The sequence below is a fragment of the Cyphomyrmex costatus genome, unplaced genomic scaffold (assembly GCF_001594065.2).
Source record: "Cyphomyrmex costatus isolate MS0001 unplaced genomic scaffold, Ccosl1.0 scaffold141, whole genome shotgun sequence".
Lineage (NCBI taxonomy): Eukaryota > Metazoa > Arthropoda > Insecta > Hymenoptera > Formicidae > Cyphomyrmex > Cyphomyrmex costatus.
The window spans coordinates 1,615,564-1,627,217 of record NW_017275402.1 but is presented as its reverse complement, the minus strand read 5'-3'; the positions used below and the strand labels follow the sequence as shown (position 1 = coordinate 1,627,217).

General features: G+C 27.9%; 3 protein-coding genes across 3 annotated transcripts; 2 read left to right on the top strand and 1 right to left on the bottom strand.

Annotated features, from left to right (window-relative positions):
• Window positions 1-1,282: 1,282 nt before the first annotated feature.
• On the top strand, window positions 1,283-2,665 carry Ppt2 (palmitoyl-protein thioesterase 2). Its single transcript, XM_018551551.1, has 4 exons — window positions 1,283-1,382; window positions 1,791-2,040; window positions 2,113-2,231; window positions 2,312-2,665. The coding sequence occupies exons 1-4, from the start codon at window positions 1,353-1,355 to the stop codon at window positions 2,663-2,665; spliced, it is 753 nt and encodes a 250-aa protein (XP_018407053.1). The 5' UTR covers window positions 1,283-1,352.
• Window positions 2,666-4,522: 1,857 nt separating this feature from the next.
• LOC108783065 (venom serine carboxypeptidase) lies at window positions 4,523-6,767 on the bottom strand. The gene is made up of 2 exons (XM_018551514.1): window positions 6,316-6,767; window positions 4,523-5,764 (listed from the first exon to the last, which is right to left on the bottom strand). Exons 1-2 carry the CDS (start codon window positions 6,610-6,612, stop codon window positions 4,646-4,648), a joined length of 1,416 nt encoding a protein of 471 aa, XP_018407016.1. The 5' UTR covers window positions 6,613-6,767; the 3' UTR covers window positions 4,523-4,645.
• A 1,593-nt stretch (window positions 6,768-8,360) lies between these two features.
• LOC108783066 (uncharacterized) lies at window positions 8,361-9,425 on the top strand. Its single transcript, XM_018551515.1, has one exon. It carries the CDS (start codon window positions 8,387-8,389, stop codon window positions 9,395-9,397), a length of 1,011 nt encoding a protein of 336 aa, XP_018407017.1. The 5' UTR covers window positions 8,361-8,386; the 3' UTR covers window positions 9,398-9,425.
• Window positions 9,426-11,654: the final 2,229 nt, after the last annotated feature.

Genomic DNA, 11,654 nt, shown 5'->3' with positions numbered 1-11,654 from the left:
GTAATAATCATCGATATTTAAAAATATATGTATGTGTGGCTCAGAAAATAATTACACTTTGTAAATAAAAAAATTGAAGATCGTAAATAAGGTTTTATTTTTAAATTTATTCGATACATATATATTTATGCGTATATAATATATATATCAAATTAAATTTAAAGCATATTTTAAGCGTACCCCATATAAAAATTAAAGATCAGGACTTACAAAACGGGTTTTATTAAGTGCCATTCTAATATAACCAGAAATACAAGTGTTGATAATAGTCCCCGATTCCAGGAGTATATCAAAATGCACGGATAATGGTACAAACGGTAAAAAAAAAAAAGGGTTGCTTCTTTAGGGGTTAAAGCCGTGATAATCATGGATGACGCTGGTCGAAACAATGCGCCCGGCATCCCTGGCAAGGCGTGAGTTTCGTCTACGGATTGGGAGAAAAGCGGGGCGATGTCAGAGTACGGTGATGTATGACTGAAGCGAGCTCGGGAAATACCACGTGCCCCGCCACCTAGTATATAGCAGCCTGTAAGGATTAGGGTGGCGACCTACTATATTCTCCAACGCACAGTTTCGTAATGCAATTGGATTCCTTCGGCCATCAGCACCCTCTCTTTCATTCACCCTTGGATCTATCGTCATCGACTTTAACTGCGGGATCATTGCGATCTTATTATGAAATTTTTTCTATTGAGTACTTCTGGAAGGATATAATTTGATATTCTCGATGCAATGTATTTATGATTAATAGACACACACATTTTAACGTCAAATAGACATTAACACAAACTAACACCATAAACATAAATAATTAATAGTAATTTAATGGTTAAAAATTGGAAACCAATTTTAATTTAAAACAGAATATATTTAACAATCTAATTAATGATAAAATTATAATAATTAATAAAATAAAATAAATAATTTATATAAAACAATTTGTATGTAAAATAATATATTTATAAAATACTTGAAAAAAAAAAAGGTTTTTTGAAATGTTTATGGATATTTGAAAGAAATGTGTAGATTTCTGTCAGATAACGTCTTCAGAAAGAAAATATAACAATTAATCATTTCAGCAAACAAGAGTATCATTTATCGGTAACATTGACTACTTTCTTATCAGTTCCATTTGAGAACATTCAATTTCTCCATTTCACCGCAGCGCTGCAAAAGGATCAGTCAAACTGCCAAAGTTAGAGGTCAGCTTTGTACAGCATACGAAAATTATAATGAGCAAAAATTCTGTTATACAAATCTATTTATTTTTAATTAATTTATTATTTTATAACGAAGCAAAATCGTATCATGCTGTCGTCGTTATTCATGGAGTTCTCACTGGAAGTGATAGCATGGAACTCATTAGCAACAGAATTGAGGAGGTAGGTGAGATTAGCGAAGAACAAAATCATTAATTATCAACATCGTTATTTATCAACATTGTTTCATTGTTCATATATGTTCACATATGGTGAACTGATTTTGTTACATTTTTTCGCGTAAATTATTTCGCCCATTTTTATTGATGAATATAATATAGTCTGTTGTAAAATTATTTATAAATAAAGAGATTTTATGATCATTTTTATTTTTCAAATAATGTTTTATTCATGCATCACACTGTTAATAAATTAATAATTATTTTTATGTTAAAAATTAAGTTTTTCTAAAAAAAATTATTATTTGTGATATGTAAGTCTTCGTAAAAAGATTAAATCCTTTTGTATTTGTATTTTCTAAGATAAAATTTTTTTGTATTTGATATATATATATAATATATATCTTCACAGATGCATCCTGGAACTCCAGTCTACAACACTATCAGATTTGCAGGGTGGAGTAGTCTTGAACCAATGTGGAAACAGGTAGAGGAACTAGGCATGGATGTGCTTTCTATAGGTGCTGCATTTCCTGAAGGGATTAATTTAATAGGTTATAGCCAAGGTGGTTTATTAGCTAGAGCCATAATGCAAAGATTTCCTATGCATAATGTTAGAAATTTTATTTCTCTGAGTTCACCGCAAGCGGGGCAATACGGAAGTATGTATATTATAATATTCGAATAGAAAATAGAGCAAAGATTTTGTTCTAATTATAAAATCCTGATTTCAGCACGTTTTCTGCGTTTGATTTTCCCAGATTTAGTTTGTGAGACTGCTTATGAACTCTTTTATTCACGACTTGGACAATATACCAGTATTGGAAATTATTGGAATGATCCTCATCATCAAGTTACTAACTTTAATTTATTTTTCTATAATTCTTATGTATTAAGTATATTATTGTACATTCTAATGTACATTTTTTTTAGGAGTTATATTACAAATATAGCAAGTTTCTACCTTACGTGAACAATGAAATCGACGTTTTCAATAATTCTGACTATAAAACAGGTTTAACCAAGCTGAAACGTATGATACTTATTGGAGGACCAAATGATGGCGTTATCACTCCATGGAAAAGCAGCCATTTTGGATATTACGATAATAACAGCACTGTGATAGACATGCGTGATAGATCTATTTATAAAGATGACCTGATCGGTTTAAAAACGTTAGATAAACAAGGCAAGTTGAAAATCATTACAGTACCTGGAGTTTCTCATACTGAATGGCATACAAATATTTCTGTAGTAGATCAATTTTTGTTACCATACTTAGATTAAATAAAATAATACATAAGTGAAATGAGATTGAAAACTTGCCAAATGTGTAACAAATATATTGTATAACAAATTGCCATTTGTTATACATTGCCATGTCTAACAAATGTAAACATTAGAAAATTACTTTTATTATATTTTGTTTCTCGTATTTTATATTAAAATATATTAATATAAATTTTTGACGTATTGTATATATGCATGAATGTACATGCTTTTATGTGCATGCATGCTAATTGTGTGCTACACATGTTTGTTAAAATGTATGTAGCACCATTAAGAGATTTTATATATTGTATATTATACATAAATATTCTATACATATCATATATAAACATATAATTTAAGACTATGAACTTCAGTAATTAAAGGTGAATGAGAGTGCAGCATTGTATGCATTCTTATCTTTGTTCTGTTTTGTATTAATCATTTTAAACGTGGATTAATAGTTTCAAAAATTAAATCAGCAGGATAATTATTATTTAGTAAAGTCTTGATTATGTATCTGATGTTTTTTTAAGGGTATTTAGGATGTAATAACAAAAATGTTCTATCAATCATTCCTATAAGTATGGCTCTTTTTTGAGACAGAGGATGTGAGGATAAAAAGTTTAGGTATATCCTTGAGAATGTAGACTTATATGGTACCAGTCAAATTCTAAAATGTTATTATTATTAATGATTTCAACATTAAATCTATAAATTTGATGTAACTCATACAAGTACAAAGGAGATATATTAAATTTGTATTAGCTGAAAATAACTCCAAAGTAAGTCAAAACGTTCTAAAATTGTTATTTCAATGGAATAAAATGGAATAAAGAAGTAATTTGAATAAATTCACTTCTTATTACTGTACGTACCAATAATAACGCTGCACTCTTATTCGCCCTTAATTATTGGAGTTTATGGTTTTGAATATAATTTAAGGTTCCTGAGTAGTGAACTACAGTCATATTAAATCGTGACGTCAGAAGTGAGAAATAACATTAACTTTTATTACGTACTACTTGTAAATAAAAATAATTTGGATAAAGCAAAATAATAAAATTGCTTTAAAACAATTGTAAAAATAGACAAAAGCTATTCTTATCCTCCTAACAGTTAGTAAATAATTCTAGCGATAAAAGGCGTGAAATGTTTCCGTGCGTAGCCTATTTTCACTTACATAAAAATTAACGTGCCATTTCTCCCTTTTGATGATTCAATATAGCTGTGATGACTCAAAAGGCTTAAGTGATACGATAGTAGATCTGAAGTCTAAATCTATATATATTTCAAATTATATAATGTAAATTAATAAAAAAATGTATTTAATGTAAATTATTTAGATTTATATGTATATAACGTAAATTAATAGAAAAATTTCTAAACAGTTTTTATACTTATTAATAACTTTATTAAATTTGTTTCTATTATAAAATTATCATTTTATTACATTATTAATCTTTTTATTATTTTCCGGAGTATTTTAAGAGTATCTTAAGTATTGCTAGCGTCTTAAAAATTGCCTTGTATTATTAACTGTCTACATATACAAGGTGTTCCAACATTCGCGAATCGTAACAAGAATGTTCTCGAAAAAATATTATAAAGATATTTGCTATCTGTTGTTCCGAACAATAATTTATTAAACATTATAGTTAAAAAGATAATTATAGATTACAGTTAAACGTCGTTCGTACAATTAAACAGTAATTTTGAAAAACGATAAAAGTTAAATACAGTTTGAGGCAAAAATTAAAAGTAACAAATAGCCATTTAATTGTAATCTATAATTGAGTTTTAATATAAATGTCTGTAAAATTATTGCTTAGAACAAATGATAAATACTTTTATAACTTTTTTTAAACCTTCCTGTGATAATTGATCTGTGTATTTTATAACTCCCTTGTAGATATATATACGTATTAGAGATTTTTAAGATAAAACATTCAAAACTGTGTTATCACATACATTCAATATAATAATTCACATAATCATTTAGAACTTTTTATTATGGGTAAAACGTGTGATGAGATCTAATGCCCATTTTGGTTGATCTGAAGGAACCATATGACCTGCATTTCGTACAAGGACTTCTGTTAAATTGTCAACGGTTTTTGTATAGCCTGCTACTTTGTTTCCAACCATCCATATTTTTCTTGATGCTTTGGTATATTTGTCAGCTCCGGACCATTGTAAACTTTTTAAGTAATTTTCCGTAAGAGGATATGCCACAATAATATCCAATTGTCCATTGTAAATAAGCACTCTATAATATTGTAGAAGATCCGTTAATAAAGGTACTATGGATTGCATGACATCTTCTTTCAAATGTTCTTCGACAGTTTTAGTTTCAACATGAAAAGTGCTATTGCCCACGTGTATAGACCGTCTAACGTCAGCTCTCTGAATCCATTCAGACATCCAATCAGAATCATTGCCATCTTTCGTAAACAAATAGTTGAAATAATAATCAAAACCAGTTAGATTGTGAAATAGAGATGGCATGCCACTGAGATCTCCATTAAGAAGTGTATCAAATAATTCAAACGCTTCGAGATATTTCTTCTGTTTGATAAATTCGCGACCCTTATTTTCATATACTTTGAATTGATTTTTTCCATTTTCATCTATCAGTCCAAGTTGATACAAATAATCGCTATATAGTAATTGATTCTCTGGATCACATAGTCCGTTACCAATGGAAAGGCCCTTTAAGTTAATTTTTGTTTGTGCTTTGATATTGTAATCTTTAATGGTATAAGACACTGCTGGTACATATTTCCCAGCATATGATTCACCAGTGACAAAGAAATCATTATTTTGTAGCTCTGGGAATAATAAAAAAAATTGTACCAGGGCAGTTAGAATATCTTTTCCTACTTGTGTTTCATTCTTTACATATCCTCTTTTATCATCAGTGAAACTATAGCCAGTACCAACTGGGTTATCGATATATATTAAATTGTGTGCTATATTCCATGAATATTTTCGCATTGTCAAGGTTTTGTTAGCAGTAACTATAAATGGACCATTTTCCATAAAAAGACCAAACATGGAAGTTGCTCCTGGGCCACCTTGCAGCCATAATACTACTGGGGCAGTCTTTGGATTGTGCTATGGCACACAAATAATAATTGTTTAATAATTTTAATCTTGATCGTAAACCAACTTAATTTGTAATGAATTATAAACCATTTAATATATGATAAATCTATATAATTTTTAACGCTTAAGAATTACAGAGATCACAAGTACTTGCAAACAATGTTTTATATATAAAATTACATGCAAATAAAATTTAAAATAAATATAGAAACATGTTCTATAAAATACTAAAAAGTATACACGTTTAGAAAATTTCTTATAATAATTATCCTAGTAAAAAAACTATTAGCAATATGCTAACAGATTGTTATCAGTTAGATTTGTATTAAGCTATTGCGTTTTGTCAATAGAACTTTATATAATTTAACATGATCAGTAGAGTGGTAGCAGAATCTACCGAATGCAGAAATTGTAAGAAATCTATAGCCCTTCTGAAGTATAAATTCAGTTCTTCAAATTTTACAGAAACTGTAAGCACTTTACAAAATCTGTTTTTGACAAATTTGGTATTATAGGTTTAGATCTTTTTTTATGAGAAGATTATATTAATCGTTACTTACCGTGGCTGGAAAAAACCAGAAGAACAGATTAGAATTGTAGGTTTTATTAACTGTGAGATAACCTGAATAACTATTAATATCGCTCATCTCTTTGTGTTGGACGAGAGCCTTTGTTCGCGCCTCGTCAATTTTTCCATTTTCTATTAAAGGCGTCAAGAAAAGTGGTGCACCAACATCCTCCTTATCGGTGAGTTGAAACTGCTTCAATTGTGGATACACATTCAAAAATCCACTTATACTTTCGTGCGGTAATACGAGCAACAATGTGCTCAAAGTTAGCATAAGAACGCTGTACATATTATAAGATCAAAGTTACGACCGATACTGCTTGATATTATCTTCCGTATTGAGTACTGAACTAACTGAACTCAATACATGTATCTAATTGTGGCTCGTCATGTTAATTATTGTCATATCGATATAATTGCTTTGTTTTTATCAACGATACGACAAATATGCGAAAATAGGTTAACACGTGACCTGTTCTTTTTCTCTGCACTGTCTGAACTGGTGCGCACATACAAAAGTCGAAATGAAAATGAAACACCGCCATATATCTGTTTCGCTTCAAACATTGCACTATTTTATTTGAAAACTCTTAAAAGTTAATAAGTATCAACATAATCCACACATATATAATATACACCCATTTTAAATAAAGAAAAATACAGTTGTTTGTTTCAGAAACTGAAGATGCATTCATATTGCAGAACAAATAAAATAAAATGTACTTGTAAAAAATGATACATATGGATACATTTTTTAACGCAATGTAAGTATAATTATATATAAATAAATTTTAATGAAACATATAAGAAAAGAAACAATTGTTCTCTAATTTTTATTTAAAAATGGAATAAATGATTAATCTTAAAAAGGACTTCGTAAAAGTTAAAGAAAAGATATGCTAAATACATATATATATAAATGCATCCAATAGTATGCAATGAAAATTTAAAAAAGCTTAGATACACATTTATTAAAAACTTAACTATAGTTAATTTTTTTATGAAGTTGCTATTTAAATTGCTTTTTAAGGGGACCTTAAGGGATGCTGGAGTGTCCTGTTTTATCATTACTTAGTTAAAGACTCGTTTCTCTTAATTGCATTTACGGATGGAAAAATCCTTCGTATAATTAAAGTATCGACAACAATGAATTGCGCTAGCTACATTTCAATACGAAAAACAGAAAAAAAATTTACAGTTTCGTTATCGAAAATCACAGAAGCCGATAACGAAACTGTAAGTTTTTAATTTTTTTCTGGTCCAGCATCACCTTAAGGCTCATTTAATTTAATGTAAATTACATTATCTATTTTATTGTCTGTACGTAGTTATACATATATAGTTCCTATATAAATCGAAAATAAATGTAGATAGTGTAGATACGGTAGAAAATAGATATAAATCAGAGTGCGGTCGATAATTGAAAAATTGGTAATTCGCCGTCGATAAATTTTGCGGTTACAAGAAAAAAGCCCTCTCTTAGGTTTTTCTGTAGTTACTATCGCATAACAGACTATCGCGTCACCATCACCAGTGTGCAAAGTTGTAAGCACACATTTGCCGCTTACTATACGATCAGCTGATCAACCTAACTGCAACCAAGGTAGTTGAAGGCAATACGTTTCCTTCGTATTTGAGTTTTAAATCTATTTGAGTTGTAGAACTTGTAGAAGTCGCGTTGGTGATCACACGACAAGGTTAGTGTGCCGTTTACTATATATAAGTGTATATATACACACACACATTATATATATGTATATATACATATATATATATATATAATTTAGTTCTACTTGAATAGTTACTATTGTGCGTCGTATTGATGTAGGTACTTATTTATCAGAACCGTAATATATTAATTTTTATTGTTATTTTATCATAATATTAATAATAGTAGCAATACAGAATTTCTTTATTAATGTATTAATTAGTACAAAAAATCGAATTCTCTATTAAATGTTGTAAAAAAAAGTTATTAATTTTGTGTATCTTTTTCTACAGTTGCTATGATATGTCTATTGTAGACATCAAGTCAGATATTCACGTACGTCTACATACTCAAAATGAATGATTCTTTTCTGGAAGAGTTAGAACTAATACCAAAAGAATCAACAAAGACATCTCAGCAACTGGATCGTCATGTAACTACCAGGGCTACTAGGCATGCTACTTCATCTCCATTATTTCATCTTTCAGAACAAGATGAAAGAGATGACATTATGCGACAGAAGGAACATATTATGATAACAATTCCAAGTACACCTGATATAAAAATCATAGATAATAAAGAATCTTCTTTGAAAAATTCCAAGAAACAATCTGATCAAAATGTAAAAAAACATTCTGTAAAAGCATCAGAGAAATTGGAAAAGATTCCAGACAGCAAAGGAAAATCTTCCGATACAAAAATAAAAACAAACAATAGTAATCAGCAGAGTATTAGCGGAGAACAGAAAATAAAACTTCATGAAGCAAAATATTCTAAAGCATCTGAAAACAAAGATCATAAACGACGTTCAGGATCATATAAAGAAACTTCCACAAATATTTTTTTGAAGCAGAATAAACGCTCTCTTGATTCTTCTTACAATAATTCTTCAGATACTTCAAGTAAAGAAAATAGTCGTCCCTCTGATTCTTCCAAGGAGGCTGGTCCTTATAACCCAATTAAAGAGAAAGAAAAATTAACTGATAAATCGAGGAAATCAGGTATAAAAGTACAAGATCAAGATCCAGTTGTTTTACTTACTGCTATCAAAGAATTGATAAGCACATATACCAAGCAAGAAAGCACAAAAATTCTACGCGCTATGCAGGAGCTACATATAAACTCTCAAGCTACCTTGATAAAAAATCTTTTGAACCAAACAGATGATCTGATCAAAGAAATGCATCCCAGCAAAGAGTCAGTTAGAATGAAAGCATTGATTGATGAGAATGAGCAATTACATCAGGAGTTGATGGCTTTGCGAATGCGAAATGAAAGTTTACTGAATAAATTAGAAGAACTTGAATTTTTGAGACAAGAAAACGCGACTTTGAAATTAAAATATAACGAGCTAACTCAGACATAATATCATACAATTGCATTAAATATTGGACCACGAAATATTTTGTTTTTTGCACAAAGTGCTAATGAAGACATTCACAATGCATTTTAATTGCTTGACATTTTAAAAGATATATAAAATTGAAAAAAAAGATTTTCACACGAAAACTGCCATATACTTACTAAACTATTGATATTTTTATCTAATACTATGGTAATATAATAATGATACAAAACAATTAAATATTAATACATATAGTGAAATAAATATGTTGACTTACTGAAATATCGACGACATTATATATCGTTAAAATAATTTATTTTTTTACAAAAATGTTAGATACTAATTCTTAGATACATGCGCACTATTTTAAGAGTTTATCCTATAATAAAAATTTTTAACATTTATATAATAAATGAGTTTTTATTTACTTACAAAATTTGTTTTTATGTTTCGTATTACATAGTTTCTTATGTGCATCAAAATTACTAAGACAATTTTATTCTTATACTGTTGCAATATTTAACGCAGTAAATTAAATTTTAAATTTAATGATTTATTGAAATAAATAAAATTACGTGTTTTTCTCATAAAATATTAATAAAGTTCTCAGGATATTATAAAAGGTATTTTTAGAAAAGAATATATATATATATATATAAGTATATATGTATATATATTTGGAAACAATATCTTTTAATAATTCGTATCAGTGAGCTGCTATATTTTCATATACACATTATTCAAATACATTATAAACACTTTTTCTTGCGATGATACACACATTTCTCATAAAATACTATAAAGTATGGATATCTTTGGCTGATTAGCCAAATTGCAAAGCCGTTACGCATTTGCAACTAAAAATACGTATAAAAACGACTGAGAAATCACGTCAACTTCACGATCAATGTCTTACAAATAACTAAATTTAAAAATTTTAAATGCACAATCTAAAAACATATACATATATCTCACTTTGTAAGCACACAAATTTTCACGATAACGGCATTTTTAAATAATTGCACTGTCTTTTGACAAATAAATTCATTTTTTTTTTTTAATTTATAATGCCAGCGGTTTGCAAATATTTTGCGCGAAAGCTTTAATACACAATCAAAGCACTTTAATTAATTTGAACAAAATTTCTAGTTTATAAATATAAATATACTGTAAAATGTCTGAAATATATGTAGATTTTCCAAAATATTTGTTATATTGGCAAAATATAAACATAAGTATAACAGTACCTATTAGTAAAATATTATAGTAGATTAACTGCATAAACCGAATCTGTCATTTCATTATCATTTAAATATGTTAAATTTATATAATATTGAAATATGTACGTAAAATAATTGTGTACATGATTATAAATATAAGAATAGCCATTTTATTAAAATTATTTTATATCAAATACGGTGGTATTAAATTTTTGAGTAGACGATGAGAGAGAGAGAGAGAGAGAGAGAGAGAGACAAAAACTTTTTTTTAAATATAAGCAGATGATGTTATAGTATTTGCAAACTTCTTTTACCCCACATTTTTCATTATTGATACAAATTATATAATTATATATTATAATGATAATATCTCTTATATATTCTTAATATATTTATATCTTATCATGTTTATAATATTTTGGTAAAAATATTTGCATTGCGTAACCTTGGTCAGCATTTGATATTTCAGTATTTGTTAATTGAGCTCTTTTTAATTTTTCTGAAGTTCACAATTCTTTTTTATAATAAATATTAATGAAATAAAAAATATGAATCAATATTCACAAAAGAGAAATATACGAACACACACATGTATACACATATACATGTGAATATGTATTTATATATATATATATGTATGTAATATACATATACATATAAGTATATATGTACACACACACACACACACACACACATACACAATATATACGATATAAACGTAAATTCATCATCGTGCAAAAATTTGAAATTGTTCTTCATGCTTGAAATATTTAATTTTTCGTCTAATTCTTTGGATATTCTCGTTAAAAAAAAATTGTCATATTAAAATATAAATAAGTCTAGAAAAGTATTAATAAAAAATAAAAATAATTAAAAATCTAATTTTTGTATATTATATATAAATATAATTTTATTATAATTATATACGATATGTACGGCTAATTTTTTCTCATATCTCTTCAAACTTTACTTTATATAAAAAAAAACAATATAAAAGTTATTGTCTGAACCTTCTATAATTTACACGGATAAAAATTGTATGAAAGAATGAAGATGTC

Excerpts from the sequence above, each read along its gene's own strand:
- Ppt2 (XM_018551551.1), top strand. The coding sequence starts at position 1,353 with ATGGAACTCATTAGCAACAGAATTGAGGAG. Across the intron at positions 2,041-2,112 it reads GCAAGCGGGGCAATACGGAA|CACGTTTTCTGCGTTTGATT; the intron begins GTATGTATATTA and ends TCCTGATTTCAG. Across the intron at positions 2,232-2,311 it reads GGAATGATCCTCATCATCAA|GAGTTATATTACAAATATAG; the intron begins GTTACTAACTTT and ends CATTTTTTTTAG.
- LOC108783066 (XM_018551515.1), top strand. The coding sequence starts at position 8,387 with ATGAATGATTCTTTTCTGGAAGAGTTAGAACTAATACCAAAAGAATCA.
- LOC108783065 (XM_018551514.1), bottom strand. The coding sequence starts at position 6,612 with ATGTACAGCGTTCTTATGCTAACTTTGAGCACATTGTTGCTCGTATTA. Across the intron at positions 5,765-6,315 it reads TCTGGTTTTTTCCAGCCACG|CACAATCCAAAGACTGCCCC; the intron begins GTAAGTAACGAT and ends TGTGTGCCATAG.